Here is a 17,395-nt window from a genome sequence, read left to right as displayed (position 1 = left end):
CTCTGGGTGAGCTTCACTTCCTGTCCTGTCATGTGATTGCCTGATTGCTTCCACCTGTGTCCAATCACCTGCACCTCCCTTGTGTATTTAGGCCCCGTGTGCCTGTTGTCCCTTGTTGCTTCATTGTCTATGTCTACCCGTCGTTGGTGCACGTTCCTTTGGATGTATGTTGGTGAATAAAGAGCACCTTTGGAAAACTGGAAATCCTGCGTCTGAGTCCTGCCTCCTTCCGCCTGCAACGTGCTCCAGCACCGACACCTGACAGAAGCAGCGTTAACCAGCTGTTTGAACCACTCAAGCAAAGATAATGGTCACTCATTCACAGTAGTTTTGAATTTATTTTTTGTATGATCAACAACTAGCCGGCAGCACACTACACCAGATTAGTGGATATGGGAAAAATGAAAAAAACGTTTAATTCTTATGCACAATGTTTACTAATTATTATATTTATTAAGCTGGTCTTTTTTGCCATCAAGGGAATGAAAATATGAATTTTTACACAAATTTTAGCAGTCAATGCCTTTTTTTAATGTGTTTTACTGACATCCCCAATTAATTAGGACTAGAAACCAAGCTTGTTACCAATTTTTCCACCATTATTGGTTGCTACTTTTTTCCCAGTAAAATCCATCGCTTATGCATATCTTTTGGACTCAATTGTGTGTTCACAATACTGAGGAAATCAGTAAAATTCCTAATGAAGATGATTTTGGTTACACTTGTATACACTTATAACATAAGGTTCTGTTTTTTATTGTTTACCCTTAAATTTGAAGCAACTTTTGATTTTATTATTTGTGTAAATACATATACAGGATGATCACATCATATTAAGGCTCTAAAATGACATGGCCAACATGAAATTCTCTATGAAGTTATTTCGCACTACACAGTGATCGCGTGGGCTGGGTTTATTCCGTCTGGTATTGTTCTCCCTGTTCCTTTAATTGGGAGCGAGGGGCCGTTCGTGGGTCTGCTGAAGGCGAACACAGCTCTGCGCATGCGCACAGTGCATAGCAACATTCTAGGGCAACGGAGGTAACGAGGGGCACGTTCATGCGCATTTCTGGGACGAAAAGAGGTGAGCTGAATTGATAAAGTTTATTTATATATTCAAAAGACTGCTTCGACGTGACGTAAAAGCCTTTCACATTTACATTTCCTTTGGCCGCCGTTTTCGAATATCGACGTTACGTGTTGCTCGTTAACGTTAAATCGCGCCGCGCGAGATGCGCCGATCCCAACGAACCAGCCCCTTCAGCGCGCGAGCCGCACAGCTAACGGCCGAGAATAGACCACTTAGCATCCGCGATGTAGCTCCGCCTAAACACGACCCCCCCCACCAGGCTTCCAGCGGTCGCCCCGCTGTCTCTGATGCCACCCGGATAACGGGGTGGCGGCCGCCGCTTATTTCTCCCGAGCCGCCTCCGGTGGATGTTATTTCTGGGAGCTCTGAGCAGGGATTCTCGGAACACTGACACTGTCCAGCGGCCGCCATTGGTCACTGTCACTTCGGTTCGAGGATGTATCACGCTGTCAACACGCCCTTTGACGTCCGGCCGCAAACGTTCATTACACACTCACTCGGTTATGATGGTGTCTCAGTTATCCCCAAAAAAATGCAGGACGCTGTGACGGTGAGATGTGGTGTACTTCACACCGCGGTGCTTCTCTTACTGGTTTCCTTACCTCGCTAAAGGCAACTTTTTAAAAGGACATTCCAATGTTATGATTGATGAGGCAAAAAGCATACGTTGTTCCATGGTAGGGAGTCATGCTTGATTCTTGTTTGACTTGTACCTACAGGCCCAGAGATAAATCAGCCCAACAGCCTGTAGGAATCATGGGGAGCGGTAAGTCTGTGGACTAATGGTTCTAACGTTACATCACCTACTTTCAAATGTCATTGGAAACCTTCCTCCAACATATTGTCCTGCTCTTCCCTTGGAATGTGACTATTGTGTTTTTTCTTCTATTGTCTTTATTCCCATTCGTACCCAAGGGAATTTCCTGCTTCAAGCATTCTTTTGTCCCTTATTTTTTGCTGCTTTTTTGTGTCTGGTCACATCACCGAACTTAAAACTCAATCACTTAATTTGGTTAGTTATTTCGGTAATAACATCACAGATTCCCAGGGTGTCCCATGTTATGGCATCGTGCACACAATTTTTTTCCCAAGAGTTCATGTTCTTATTGTGGAATGTTTAAAACGGAGGGACGCTCGTCCTCTTTTAAGTCCATTCGTCCGGTCTCTCTTGGCCCAGGGATGGATGCCTAAATCAAAGGAGCTTTTGTTTTTATGCAGAAATGCGGGCTCTCGGCATCGCTCTGCTCTACTTCCTTTTGTTTCACTTGCCACCTCTCTCTCCCCCCTTTTTTGGCATCTTCCTCCCCTTTTCCTGCCCCTGCTCCTGCTCCTCTGTCTATTTTCAATACACACTCTTTGCTTATATTCCCCCCCCCCCCCTTCACTTCCTCCCCTACACTCTTCTGCTTACTAACTCGCCCCTACTCCTCTTTTCCGTCTTTTGTTTATTTGTTTATTTGTTACTGTGTGTAATCCCGATTGCATCATTTGTTGACGTTACATTTTCAGCCCGCGTAACGCGCCGATCCCAACGAACCAGCCCGTTGCTCACACATCTTTAAATCTCACAGTCTTCCCTCCTCTCTGCCATTGGTTTTTGTCCCCCTCCCTCAGTGTTCCTGCCGGCGGACGCGGCCCACTCGGTGCTGCGGCGGCTGCGCAGGGCCAACTTCTTGCTGGAGGAAATGAAGCAAGGCAGCATTCAGAGGGAGTGCCGCGAGGAGGTCTGCACCTACGAGGAGGCTCGCGAGGCTTTCGAGAACGACGAGAAGACGGTGAGGAGGAGGAGGAGGAGGAGGACGGTGGACGCATCGCACCGCACCGGGCTGACAGTCCCCACTCTCTTCCAGGCTAAATACACACAGGGGCAAGACAGTAGAACACACAGTGTGTGTGCCTATATGAGGACCCACACACAAACCACATAAAGGGTCTAGTAGTCTATACCGGTAAATTAGCCCCAGAGGGCATTCAGAGATTTCCGATAAAGCCAGTGACTGGTAAGACAAAATGTACCAGAAAATTGGCAGCAACAACAGCATCAGCAAACACACCCAAGTGGCTCGAAGTCTTTGGACACAGGACTGTCCGCTCTAGCTAAAAGCCACTATTCGATTTCATGACAGCGGAGTAAGTCATTCCTGCTGCCCTATGTCAAATAATCCCCAAATTCCCTTTTTAAAGTGCTGTTTCGTAGGCTTCATGTGTCCGGTAATGAATTTGAATGGTAGCGTGTGGAATGTGTATGTTTTTCTTCAGGAAGTGATGATTATCAGCAGGAAGAACCAGAGAGGGAGGCATATTTGGAAAACTATTGTCAGAGGCCAAAGAGCAAAGAGTGACACACACGGCCAAGCATCACCAGCGCTTTTTGTTCGGATGTTGTTGTCTGCTGCCTTTGTGTTCCAGTCACCCAGATAGAAAGTCGGCATTCAGTGGATATTGTGTGTGCCGGTTACACCCTGTGTTTTTGTGTCCCCGTGTTTAGTGCGTGCCGGAGCCGAGTCTTATCGAAGAGGATGTTTTTTTCGATCTCGTATTGACTCTTGACTAAACGTGCGTGTTGTCGTGTGTCTCTGGTGCAGAAACGTTTCTGGGAAGAATACGTGCGGGAGAGCAGTCCATCCGGAGGGCTGGAGACGGTGGTCGGAGGAGTCCACTCGCTCTACCTGATTGTGCCGTTGCTGCTGGTCGTGCTCATCATCGTCGCGGTGGCCATCACGGTGTGGCGCTGCCACTCCCGCAAGCGCTCGCAGCGCAGCCCCAGCCTGGGCCACTCGCATCACGACCACGTCTTGTCTGTGGTCTCCATGGACCATTGGGGGAGGGATTACCACCACGGTGACCAATCAGAACTCAGCGTCCACAGCAGCCCAGCGTATCCGGGCTCGGAGCTCACGTCGGGGAGAGGGAGCGCCGGAGACCCGCCGCCGTCCTATGAGGAGGCCGTGGGCCAATCCGACGTCCAGATAGAGACAGAGCCGCCTCCACAGTACGAGGATATAGTCAACACCAATGCTTCTAGTGTCAACGGTGGTCATGGAAAGTAAACATCGGCCTCACCACCACCCTAACAAAAGCCCTAAGCTACACTAAGGCCATCTGATTATTTAGCAGTGTCACTATTGTGGTATCACCAGCCCTCCGCATTCAACACAGAAACACTTCTGGTCAATGGACTAATGCAATCTTTGCCGGACCCAGCCCTGTTGAAACTTTTCATCAATGAGGTGAGTTGATAGCAGGATGGATATTGCAATACCACAACCAGCCAGCTGTGCTGATCTTCCTCAAGTTGCATTTATGCTGTCACACTGTAGCAAATCATCTAACTCATCAGGCATAACAAGGTTCCTTGTGATGTGAAAGAAAGAAAGAAAGAAAAGGGTTCTGATTGCCACAGTGAAGGACGAGTGTAAAGGGGGTTGGATCAATGCTTTATTGTCATTATTTTTCAGACGGCCTGTAGCAGATATTTTGCAACTATTTAAAGGATATGTATTCAAGTGGATTGTTGTCGCGAAAATAAGAATTGTGTTTAGTGCAAGAATATTGTTTCACACGATTCAGAAACGGCATTTTAAAAACACCAATTCCAGAGAAATCAAAATGTAATTAATGAATTGTTGACCACTATGGGGCAGAAAGAGAAAAACCTGCTTATGACATTTAAAGTGTCAAACTCTGCTGCTGATACTTCAAGTCTCCCTTTGAAATCTGGAGCACTGGCATATCAGCAAACGCCAAAAATGGAAACACGAGTGCCAGCTCGGCAGTTTGTGGTTTTATTTGATTTGGACAAGGGGGGGGTGGAGAGGGAAGCCACAGGCAGAGGAGTGTGAGCCAGCTTGTTGCAAGGCAGCAAATCTGTAGAGACTGCTGCTGTTGTTGTGCGTGTGCTGTGACGCTTGGCCCACAGGGGAAGAATGCCACAAAGAGCGGCACCTGTTGACGCCCCATATTCAGATTTCACGATAGTTCTCCCTCAGTAAGACCTGGACTCTGTGACAAAACACAGCCGGATCAAGTGGGCGGTAAAGAAAACGGTTTTAATCTTGCAAATATACAATTTGCACTAATGATAATCTCAGCCATCATTGACCCTGCACGGACGCAGCGTTATCCCTCAATACGGGATGTGTATTTTCATCCCAGCAGCTAATACAAGCCCGACATTTACGTTTTAACTTTGATTTGGTGAGCACCTAATGACTGGGTCTTTTATCTTGTGAAATACAAAAGAATCATTAATGTACTTCTTGCGGTTTTGTGCACGGTGTTACTGGGGTTTGGGTTATTGAGGACTGTAAATACAAAAAATAATTTAACGTAAATGGTTTAAAATAAGGGGGGTAAAAAGGGAACATTGAAACCCAGGAATTTATTAAAGCGGAAGCCAAACAGTCAAAACTGTGTTGAGCTACAAATTTGGGTTTTCCGCATTTCAATCTGTCATTTTAGTCATTGTTTATACCAATAATATCAGGTAATGCAGGTTTAAATTGTCAAGTTGCCAAACTAGTGTGGTCCAACTTCTGTACTGTTTTAATATTCAACCCTTGACCAGCAGTAAAGTGTGTTGGGGGGTGGGGGGGGGGTGAGGAAATGTGTGTTTAGTGTAAATGTGTCATACGTGCTTATATTTTGGTAATGCATGTAGCTTAGTCTGTACACCTGCGGGCGGATTTGGCTCTGCACTGTTTGCTGGCGCATCTCCTACTCTGAGCTGTGGAGAGTTGCTTTGACTGAAAATCTCTCCCGATTCTTTCCTTAATGCAAATATGAGCACCTAGGAAAACGAGTCTTCTGCTGTTCCACTTTCACTAAAAGCCCACTGATAAATCTTTTAGATGTACATGTAAGTTGCGGAGGGACTTGCACACGAATGCTGGACAGCGAGCCATATGACCACAAGCTTTGTGGGGGGGGGGGGGGGGGGAGATTCTGTATTTAATAACACTATGGAAAGAGTTCACACTTAGCATGTCTTACGTACCCATATATAAATATGTATAGTCTTTACATGTGAAAGTGAGATATGGTGAGATTGTTTTTACTGCATAGGAATGCAGCCATTTGCTAATGGTGTGACTAGTATACAGTAGGATGTGGTTACATTAAAGCTCAATATGGGCTGTTTGATGAAATATAGGACAGTCTGGGTTGACATCTTCAGCGTCACTCTCGGCCATTACCATGGCGACGTCGCTGTAAACCTGAAAAAAAAAAGTGCTCATGCTCTATATGCAATTTTCCTGCATACATTCTGAAAACCAAAAATATCTCTAATGTTCAGATACTGATGAGTGTCACATTTTGTCAGCTCACCGGGGAGCACTGATTATTATTCTTTGTGAGCTGACCTGTGAACCTCAGCTCTATGACCTTTGAACTACGCTGTGCTGGTGGGGGAGTTAAGCCTTCCTGTCTAGGTCAGCTGTTGTACTTGTAGAGCTCTTATTTTGTTTTTTACAATGCCTTATTAAAAAAAACTAAATGTTATATAACACTAAATGCAAGATAACTTGTTATAAATCCTTTATGTGTGGAATGTTGAATTAATTTGTAATAAAAAGTGCTAAATGTTACCTTGATTTCATTCGGTGTGTTATGACTGCAGTGTGATGTGGGTTTGAACTTTGCGTTGTGATTCTTCCATTTGCCTATTGGCTGCTTCTCTCGCCCAGAGATGCACAGGATGCCTGCAGGGTCTCCACAAGTATAAAAATGCAATGAATCAATTCAGTGACCGTTTAGGCTGTAAAAATACATCTCGATTATTGTCACAGGATGACTCGCTACACTATGACTTTTCTTTTTACATACGGTACGATGAATTTATTGCAAAAATCAGAATAACACGTTCTATGACTTCTTTGACATATGTTACAAAGCCTGATTTTGACATACTTTGTATTAGTTTGATTCCATTGATGAAAAGAGACTTACCAATATACTTTTTTACTAGGGCTGGGACTTTATCGCGTTAATTACGATTAATTAATTACAATGTGAATTAAGATTTATTAATTACACAAAAAATAACACATTAAAATTTGATGTAAGTATTGGTCTACTTAAAAAAACCTAGTTTTCAGAAGGTCTACTTACCTATAGGCTACCTGAATTTCTGAACGTACTATATTTCTACACTTGTCTGCTGGAATTGGTTGAACAAAAGTAAAAATCCATGTGAAAAAAATTACTTCTCACTGTTCTCAGGTCAAATATTTATGCAATTAAAATGCGATTAATTTTGATTAATTAATTACAAAGCCTCTAATTAGATTAATATTTTTAATCGAGTCCCAGCCCTATTTTTTACATTTGATTTATTATACACCGTGACTTTCTTTTAACATACTTTGACTGTTTAAAGGTTTTTATACTATTTATTTTTACTGAAAGAAACACTTATTTTGACTATGAATATTATATGATTTATATTTTTGGACATAAAAGTATGATTATTTCCCACGAAAAGTATTGGTTTGATTTCAATATACTATCTATGATTTTCAACATATCTATTTTTTGTTGACAAAAGTATCATTATTATTTAAGTATTTATTTCAATATACTATGAATTGAATTAATTTGGACTCATTTGAACACATTACTTATTTACAGCTTAAATTTATTAAAAGCTATATACTTTCTTACATTTGAAGAGCCATTACAAACATTTCCTTCTCTGGAATGAGTCACATGGGCTGTGACTCACTTCTAACCCCCCTGTGGAACATGCTCCATCATCCAGTCACTTGTTTTACTATGCTCAAACAAACCAGGAAAAATACTCATTAACCAAAGAGGAACAACAAACCTCAACATAAATGAGGCCCAAGAGGGAGCAGTTCATTAATGTCTGATATAATTGCAGTTTTATTGTAAAAAATAACCCACTGATTTCAGGACACACAATGACACAAAAAGATTTATTAACATTTCATACCAGCTCAGTTTCCCCCTACTTTCCCAGTGCTTTGTTACAGGAGAATAGAGCTCCAGAACTTTGAGTAGAGCCACATGTATCACCGGCATAGAACAGAAACCACAGCGAGTGTTTGACACAGACACCTGTTGAAAAGAAACATCGTCGGGGGAAGATGACCTTCCAGCCGGTACAATTACAGCCTGCGGCCTGCGGCAGTAACGCTATCCCTTTGTGATTCAGTGTATTCAAGGCTGCTGGGAAACAGAAAATTACCATTGAGAGCTTAAACAAAACTTATCAAGGAAGTGCCGCGTATTATTACTTTGGACAAAGACGGTTTCCTGGAGGTTTTGTCCACTCGAACCCGTGAACACTGTATTCACACCCACTCTTTGGGGTTTCGTAATACGTCCAGCATCTCGGCCTCGAGGGAGCCCTTGGCAGGCTCGTGCATGTACTCCCACCTTCGGAGGAAAGAGGAGTCGGTTACCATGTGACACAGACAGCGCTGGTTGTGCTTAAACCCGAGTGACGTTACCTGGCGGTGAGGGGGAGGGACATGAGAATGCTTTCAATTCTGGAGCCTGGCGTGGCCAATCCAAACTTCACTCCCCTGTCATACACCAGGTTGAACTCCACATATCTGTAACAGAAACACAGGGAACATGAGGTTTTTTGGATACACATAGGTGGATAACACACACAGGGAGGGAGCGACTCCATTTCTTTGCTCGTGTAGATATTAAGCCGTGGTAACTTTACGTAGCAAATATTTCATTGCTGCTACATGAACTCTGTGAATCCCTGACGGTCAGGACGGCGTTATCTGTTTACATGAATGACCGTGCACTGGAGGGCAAGCAGTCAGCCCGGCTATGTACACAAAGCAGGGAGACGCACACATACAGAGAACTGCGAGCGCTGTTAACGTCTGGCACGCTTTAATGCAAGAAATCCAAACAATCAATTTATTCAAATCTTACATGGGAGGTATGTGGTCAGAAGAAATATTCCTAAAAGCATTCCAAATAGCCATGAACTGTCTTTCAATGCATATCTGAGGGGGAGGGGCATTACATGTGTTAAGCAATAGTGAAGACAGTAAGGGGTGTGGTTTAGGCAAGGTAAGGCTACCACTCTGAGCAGCCGTATGGACACAAGGAGGCACGACGTGGGACGGACGAAAAGAAAGAGGACTCTGAGACCGTGTGGGAACACTTAATAGCAGGGGTGCTCAATGGGTCCGATTAGCGACTTATTCTGCTGACGGCAAGGGGCCTTGAGTCACTGAACTAAATATGGGGAATGAAGTGTATTCTCCCGTCCATAAAGTGTCCATTACAGTGACCGTTTGCTTTTGCCCGTCTTTTACTCACCTTCCTCGTCGTACCTGCTGCCAGGCCTTCTCCTCCTCAGTAAAGGTGTCATTGAGGTGTTTGTACACGATGGGCAGGTAACAGGGCACCACCGTGCGGGCACAGCTCTTGACAAAGTCGAATGCTTCTTCCTGACTTGGGGAGTCCAGGTCATCGAAGAAGATCCCTCCTATACCCCGAGTCTCTCCTCTGTGCCGGATGTAGAAGTATCGGTCACACCTAAAAATATATAGACCAAAGCAAGTTAAATCAGTAGTTTATTTTAAACCAGGGCCGGACTTTAAAATATTTAGTAGATCTTAGCTATGCAAATAAATCATTCAAAAGGTAAAGGGGAAAACAAAGGGAATACAAAATAACCATCATGTTTCCAAGTATGAAGCTGAAGCTAGAAAACAGCCAAGCTTGACATGAAGACAAAAGAAAAGCTAGTTATACAAGAGGAAAAAAGCCTATAAGCCAGCACCTATACAACTCAGCCCAAGATAACCAGCTGCTGTTTGTAGCTTCATGTTAATTAAAATACAGATGTGTATCCTCTCAAAACACAGCAACAAAGCAAATAAGCCTATTTGCCCAAGTGCCTTTGAATTCTGTGATATATTTAACTTTAAATCAAGTTGACCAAATCGAGACAAACTAAATAAGCTCCACCCCTCCCTTCCTTATCCCCAAATAATCGTTCACAGGCCAAACGGTTTCACTCCCACTTCCTCTTATCAGCATCACACAGGGAGAACACACCCATTGTAATCCTCACACACAAACACAAGCAAGTCATTCCATAGAAGCGCGAGTCGACTCGTGTCAAACTGCACCATTTCTTGAAGTCGGGGTAGTACTGCGGGTGGTGCTTGTCACAGGCCTCCTTCAGGGTGCGGTGGAAGTGAGAGGCGTCTTCGTTACTAACATAAATCGGAGTCAGGTCCGTGCCTCCACCGAACCACCACTGCTTAGTGCCTGGAGACACACACACACACACACACAAGAAGGAATCGAAGAAAGGAACAAGGGTCATCATTCATTCATGCACTCAATAGTGTCACTGACACCCAGCTCACAACTGCTGACGTCACGGAGCGACACTCACCATCTTCCTCCTCGATCTCAAAGTATCTGTAGTTGAAGTGCACGGTGGGGATGTGGGGGTTCTTGGGGTGGATGACGGAGCTCACACCCATGGCACAGAACGGCAGCTTACCTGAGAGATCACGGAGCATGAGGGTTGCCACACGTCTACATTGATAAAGAACTTCATCAAGCTTTAGGCCTGCGCACACATGTCGAGTTTAGCACACGTACCATCTTTCCCTTTGAGGACTTTCCCTCTGCTCCTCATTTGCTTGGCGGCCTCCTCAGTCAGGTTCCCAAACACCACGGACACATTGACTCCGGCCTTCTCAAACACCTTTCCATCCTGCATCACACAGCTGATCCCTCCGCCACCTCGAAACACACACAAGATGTAACTAATTAAAAACATTAAATGGAGAGATTTGTGCTGCCATTTTTGCACGGATTCATCCTTCGGAGAGTTTAATTCAGAGTTCCCCTCACCTTCATTTCTCTGCCACCGGTCCACCTTGAACGTCCCGCCGTCCACCTCCTGCAGGGCGTTGCAGAAGTCGGCCTGCGTCTCCATGATGAGCATCTCCATCCTCGTGCGCATCTCCCCGCTGCTCTCCTGCAGCACGCCGATTTCGGTCACCGGAGGAGACATGAAGCCCCGGCACCTCTCGGAGATATCCCCCTGCGGTTCCTTCTCCGCGGCGGCTCGGGGCGCCTTCGTGGCCATGTCGGCACGCTGGAAGTGGTCGGCGTTGGCTAAAAAACCCGCCACGGCCGCTGTCAGTGCCGCGGCTCCGCTGAGCGCCAGGGCTCCCCGTCTGGCTCGCCCGCAGCCGGCGGCTCTGCCTGCGGTCCCCTGGGACACGAAGCGCACGCCACAGCCCCTGGAAAGCCATCTTGAACCCGGAAGGAGAGTCAGCGGCTTGCTGCTGCAGCTGCTGGGGGACAACGTCAAACGTGACGCCGCCGAGCTGGCGAGCCTCTTGAAGTGTGACATCGAACATCGCCGCACGGTGGCCTGAGCCGTTTTGTTGACGGAGCAGAAGACAATGGTGGCCATTTGAGAGAGAGAAGCCTCTTTGTTTGTGTCCGTATGAGTCCGTTGGTAGTTGTGCGCTCACTCAAAACATTATCAGAAGCTGTGTCAGTGTGTTATCTGTCGTGGATGACGTCAGGGAGGGAAGCACGTAGTCCCCCGGTAGTAACAGATGCACCACGGGAAATGTCGTTTTTTGAAAAGCTGTACGAGGAGCGGGAAGACTACAAAGAAAACTCAAAACCCAGAATGCAATGCGGAGGAAAAATTGTTGCGTTCATTGACCAATGATATTCACGTTTTTTTCGTGTTTACAAGTATACGTCTCACATATGATTCCAAATGAAGGACCCGGATCAAACCGAACTGAGCAGCAAGTGAACAGTTTCGGCTGCCACCTGTAAAAACTTGGTTAAGTTTAATGAATTCAAGACTGTTGTAAATGACATAATATCAATACATCCTTTGGCAATTGTTTCTGTCATTATCTTCATTTGTCATTCTTAGCATGATTTGTTTTGAGAATTATTTAATCTATTTTAAGATTGCATTTTGTTTACAACAATTTGTCACTACCATTTTTTAACTCTTCAAATAATGATGCACGCAAAGACTCAAAGTACCGATAAATATATCTTTGTTTTGTTATACTTTTAATATAATATAAATATAATTTTACATTTACAAGACGTGTATAAAATAAAAAATTAAAATATTTCCATTGAAGGGGTTAGGAGAACAATTTGTAGTTTTTCTCTTGTTTACATCTGTACATGGAGATCGTTCGCTAGCGTTGGAGTTTAGTATGCGCATGCGCGGGTAGTAAAGCGTGTTGTAGGTCTCTATGACAACGGGTATTAAACCTTTCAGGGCCGTAGAGGGACTGTTGCTCTGCAGACTACCAGGCAATATGCGGGCCAGTTAAAGGGAGTGATAGTCACAAAGCGACCCGGCTGGATGACTTCTTTCACCGCTCTAATTCAACAGGAGTACTACGCAACAAGCTGCTTGTGGTGAGGCAACGTTAAATAACAACATTGGCACAATGTTTACTGCTATTTATTCCCAGTAGCGGAAACGTTAAACGTTAAATGCCATGACTCATATAAATGCGAATTGTTCGCTGGGAGTCAGCAGCTAATTCGATCTTCGTCTTGTTTGTTTTTAAGGCTCAGCCGGCTATAAGAATAAACAGGATTATAGTCTGTGTTAAACTCCTATGTTTTGTTGCCGTCAAAATTGTTCTAAGTGAGAACCGAAACACGGCTAATGTAAACACAACATATACGACAGCAAAACATAGAGCATATATGTTTTAAAAAACATCCATAAAAAACATACAAAAACAGCTTAGCAACCTTGTAGAAATGATTTCCGTCCAGTAGGTGGCGACAGTTACTGTACATACCCAGAGTATTCTGCTTCTAATTGGATTTGTTTGCTGTTGTTTTGATTTTGCAAATAGATAGAACCTGATGGGTTACTCTCATCTATATGGTATGCTGGTATAGGTGAGGGTATGTATTGTATGTCTGTTAATACTCTGTCACATTTAGTATTAATGATATGGAGAGATGTCATGGATGTATATACATATATTCTGGTTATTTGGTCTGTAAATGTTGAGATATGTTGCTCAGGGCTGACTGACTTAGATTTTTCATAAAACCCTGTTTCTAGTGTGACAAGTAACTCATTTGAGTCTGATCCTCCTCCAGTAAAGATTATGACTGAGGTGGTTTGCGCAAAGCCTCAGGAGGACTATGAGGACGACTTTGAGAAAGACCTGGACTGGCTGATTGGTGAGGAAAGTCGTGGTGAAGACCATGTAAGCCATTCATATCAATAACAATATCATCAAACATGCACGAGTGGTTCATCCTGCCCAATGATAATCCAGGAGTTTGGCATGCTTAGCTCGTATGAGACAAATATGATGGGCATGTCTTTGCTGCTGATCGGAGGTGTCTGAGGTGGAAGAAGAGTCGCATCTAACGCATGCTGAAATGACCATAGACCGCAGCAGAGAGAACAGTTCTTTAGTTTGATATAAATGACACGAGTGGCTTACGGAAACTGTGCCAACCTTATATGTGTGGTTGATTTGACGTGCACGCCCCCCATGCAGCTGAAAGAGTAACCACACAGAGAGAGGCGAGCTGCTCTAAACTCTGTCAATGCCCTCTAAATGTGTAACAGTGAGTGGGTTGCAGTTACCTGACGTGGTGTACATCACTGAATTGCATGTGAAACCCACTCTGTTAACATAGGGTACATACTTTCACCGACTGCCACTGGATGCAATATTGATGAACACACACACACACACGCACGTCTGTATTCAAGCCAGCAGCCCCATTAGTATTGATGTGGCTCCTTCATTTACCGCTGAACCTATTCAATGAGCGCAGCTCCTCTGTCTTTCCGCCCCACAGGGTCTCGACTTTGACGACTTGGAAGCAGAGATTGACAAGGAACTGGAGGAGGAGGACAAACGGAAGGGAAAGAAAAGAAAACCCAAAAGCCGCAAGGAGATGAGAGGCAAGAAAACACCGGAGCTGGAAGAAGATGAAGAGCGCTGGCCCTCGCCTATGGAGCCATTAGAGTACGACCCAGACGGAGACAGCCCCATAAGGTCGTCGCCTACAGCGCCCCCACCGGATGACCAGACAGACGAGGAGAAGAAGTACATTCTGGAGAAGATCCAGCAGGCCAATCGAGACCTGCACGACCAAGAAGCTCCAGACATGGCGAGGCGCAGGCGGCTGCATTTCAAAGAGACGCTGGTGGACCTGGTGGTGCCTCCGCGGCAAGACGGGAACTCTGCTGAGGTGGGAAGGCTACAAGGGAACCAGGATTCAGAGGCCGAGGTTTTAGGGAAGCTTTCCGAGCTCAAGCTTTGCTCTCACGAGGAAAGCGTAGGACCTGGCAGGGCCGGAGGGGGGGCCAGCGAGGAGGGGGTGAAGGAGAGTAGAGTCCTGGTAGAGAAGGACGGTAAGTTTGATTTGGTGAGTCTGAAAGAGGTGGAAAGTCAAGGACTCCTGCCTCCTCTGGCGAGGGACCACTCGTCCCAACGCCATCAGCAGCCCACCGTGAGCACCTCCCCCATCCAGCGAGGCATGGATCCCCTCCGGGCCCCCAAACCTCCCGCTCAGCCCAGGAACAGGCCCAGCTCGGCCAGCCACAGCCAGAGAGGCAACCAGGGGAGAGGCAGCAAGCGGCGGGTGCAGTCGGCCTCGGGGACACCCTGCCAGGCCACTTACAGCCTGTCCCCGCAGCAGAAAGACCTGCTGCACAGGATCCACCAGAGGAAGGAGAAACTGGCCAGAGAGGTAAAAAGAAAAGAAATAAACTGGTATAAAGATTAAGGAAGAGATTTGGGGGAGAATTCTGAACAGTCAAAGTAGCACATTCAACCTGACCCAGAATTATTCTCCCCCCATTGCTTCTCTGTGTTGGTCGAATCGCCGCTGGCCTCCGATGCCAGGAGGAGCAGCGCAAACGGCAGGAAGAGGAGCAGAAGAGGCAGGAAAATGAGCTGGCGTTTAAGGCGTGGCTGCTGAGGAAGAGAGAGCAGTTACAGGGGGAGAAACGGCTCCAACGAGCCCAAGAGATGGAGGAGATGAGTGCTAAGGTAACGCCACACGACTCCCTGCTGTCTGACGAAGGGTAGATGTTAAGCAACCTTTATACTGTGAGGAGTCAGGGGCACGGCTGCTCGTTATCTAACATTTATGGTTTTAGTAAATAGTATCTTAGGCTCTCGAGGCCTTGAACAAATACTCTATCATAAATAAAAAGCATGTATTCTGTTTTATGGGTTGAGTAAAAATATACAAATAGTATCTACAAAATATACATAGCAAAATAAAGATATCATGCAAAATGGCCCATTTTAAAATTGCTAGATTTGAATTAGTGAGGAGCAAATGTTCATTTGAACCATGTCTTACAGCTTAAGCCTCCAATAATAAATGGAGATTTATAAATAGCGTGAAAGGAATATTAGCAATATTGTGTATTGTAATAAATGTACTTATTGTCCACCATTGCTCGACACTGATGTAATTTCACTGCTATCTATTTATTTATCTATTCATTCATTTTGCAGTGACAATGCACACTGATCTACAGTTGTACAGTGAGGCAGTTAAGGCAGCCAAAAAAAAAAAAATCTCAAAAGGAAATTAAATTAAAATTCAAGCGGACACAACGTAAATACACAGCAAAACAAAATAAAAGTGTACGACAGTAGACTCAATTGTTATTTTCAAAAAAGCACATTGGTTTTGCTCTCAAAGCAGAAAGACGGCAGCGACTCGGAGGACTCCTTCCGCCTGTGGCTCCAGAGGAAGCAGGAGCAGCAGCAGAGAGAGCGGCAGCTGGCGGAGCTCAAGAGGATGGAGGAGGAAGGTGGAGACCTCCTACGGAGCCGCGCCCAGTGTGAACGCGCCTTCAAAAGGTCAGTCCATTCTTACATTTGCATCACCTCACACGCGAAGCGCCGGTGTAGACGTGACCCCTGCCCCGCTCCGTCCTCAGGTGGCTGAAGCAGAAACGGGCGGAGAAGCGGGCGCAGCAGCGCGCGGCTCGGGAGCGCGCGCGCATGTTGGTGCTGGAGGAGCGACGCGCGCGACGCTTGAGGGATCTGCTTTGTTCCGTCAATGAAACCAGGCCGTTCCGGTTCTCCGAGGCGCTGACCTTCCGCTTCTGAACGAGCGCGTCAGGGACACGAGCGTCTTTAAAAAAGACGAAAAACCCGCCGAACGGGGGCCCACGTGGTTCATTCGGTGTTTAGTTGTTGCTATGGTTTTGGTTGATCACGTGTCAAGTCGCATTCATAAAAAGTAACCGTTTACCTCAGTGTGAGGAAAATGTATTGAGTGAAGGATTATTTTATTTTTATTTGGAAAATGCACTTTAGTTTAAATGGAGCCTCTTCAGAAAGAAGCACGGCTGTGTGGCCTGAATACACCAGCTGAAGCATTTGGTACCAGGAGGTAACATAACCAGGACAAAATGAATCAACTAAAAGTTACATTAAGGGTGATATGGAGAAAATCAAATATATACGTATTTTGACCTTAACCCCTCAATATCAATAATGCAATGATATTTGGTGGGTTTCATAAATAATCATCAGTAATAAAGATGTTATGAAGTAGGTAATGGCAAATAGATGACATCACTTTACTGTAATGCAGCTTTTCAGACCCTAAAAGACAACCCTAATGCCAGGTTACATTTCCAAAATCCTACATAATGTATTGTCCCATATCAACATGAATACATTAATAAAATGCCATTACCAAAGTATTTGATCAGTTTCTTAATTTTATCGGCATTGTAGTTTGATAGAAAATACATTTCATTATACGGTACGATCAAAAGTTTGGACATTCAATGAGAAAATGTGTCCAAACCTTTGACTGGTACCGTATGAATACATTCAATAAAAAAGAAGTGCTAAATGTAGATGTGAAATTTCCTGTTTTTAATAGGCACGTACACATACACTCTGGCATGTTACAGCATTTCAGAATTAAATATCAGTGAAACAAAAGTGGCCAACCTCATAACGTGAGAGGATGACGTACTGGTTAGCAGTTTTAATTAAAAAACAAAAAACGTCTCTTTTCCGTTTCTTTCCATCGGATTTACAGTGCAAGACTCTGCCTATCACCTGTATCATCAACACAAATATAAAGATATAAAAGATAGATACAAATACGTATTCCTTGAAACAGGAATGATTGACCTCTTATGAAAAAAAGTTCCCCATATAAAATGCAGACAGTTACGACAGCAGCTGTCTATTATTAAAATTGCATAAATAAAAGTAACACATAAACAGCGTGTTCCCAGTATATTCTGCTCGCTGTGCCCAG

At 44.9% G+C, this 17,395-nt stretch overlaps 3 protein-coding genes across 4 annotated transcripts; 2 read left to right on the top strand and 1 right to left on the bottom strand.

Moving 5' to 3' along the window:
• Positions 1 to 980: 980 nt before the first annotated feature.
• prrg1 (proline rich Gla (G-carboxyglutamic acid) 1) lies at positions 981 to 6,678 on the top strand. The gene is made up of 4 exons (XM_037470113.2): positions 981 to 1,084; positions 1,810 to 1,856; positions 2,705 to 2,865; positions 3,676 to 6,678. The coding sequence occupies exons 2-4, from the start codon at positions 1,847 to 1,849 to the stop codon at positions 4,138 to 4,140; spliced, it is 636 nt and encodes a 211-aa protein (XP_037326010.1). The 5' UTR covers positions 981 to 1,084; positions 1,810 to 1,846; the 3' UTR covers positions 4,141 to 6,678.
• Positions 6,679 to 8,014: 1,336 nt separating this feature from the next.
• Positions 8,015 to 11,889, bottom strand: cpox (coproporphyrinogen oxidase). The gene is made up of 7 exons (XM_037470265.2): positions 10,961 to 11,889; positions 10,706 to 10,849; positions 10,494 to 10,604; positions 10,222 to 10,363; positions 9,404 to 9,622; positions 8,566 to 8,670; positions 8,015 to 8,491 (listed from the first exon to the last, which is right to left on the bottom strand). Exons 1-7 carry the CDS (start codon positions 11,529 to 11,531, stop codon positions 8,407 to 8,409), a joined length of 1,377 nt encoding a protein of 458 aa, XP_037326162.2. The 5' UTR covers positions 11,532 to 11,889; the 3' UTR covers positions 8,015 to 8,406.
• A 449-nt stretch (positions 11,890 to 12,338) lies between these two features.
• ccdc181 (coiled-coil domain containing 181) lies at positions 12,339 to 17,105 on the top strand. 2 transcript variants are annotated; one of them, XM_037470269.2, is made up of 7 exons: positions 12,339 to 12,520; positions 12,973 to 13,018; positions 13,226 to 13,335; positions 13,943 to 14,839; positions 14,995 to 15,141; positions 15,812 to 15,969; positions 16,050 to 17,105. In XM_037470269.2, the coding sequence occupies exons 3-7, from the start codon at positions 13,234 to 13,236 to the stop codon at positions 16,219 to 16,221; spliced, it is 1,476 nt and encodes a 491-aa protein (XP_037326166.2). In that variant the 5' UTR covers positions 12,339 to 12,520; positions 12,973 to 13,018; positions 13,226 to 13,233; the 3' UTR covers positions 16,222 to 17,105. The 2 variants fall into 2 exon arrangements, with proteins under 2 accessions (XP_037326166.2, XP_037326164.2); XM_037470267.2 differs by having other exon boundaries at positions 15,809 to 15,969.
• Positions 17,106 to 17,395: the final 290 nt, after the last annotated feature.

This window comes from Pungitius pungitius, chromosome 7 (assembly GCF_949316345.1).
Source record: "Pungitius pungitius chromosome 7, fPunPun2.1, whole genome shotgun sequence".
NCBI lineage: Eukaryota > Metazoa > Chordata > Actinopteri > Perciformes > Gasterosteidae > Pungitius > Pungitius pungitius.
Note: the sequence above shows the minus strand (reverse complement) of the source record. Positions and strands in the feature narration are given on the sequence as shown.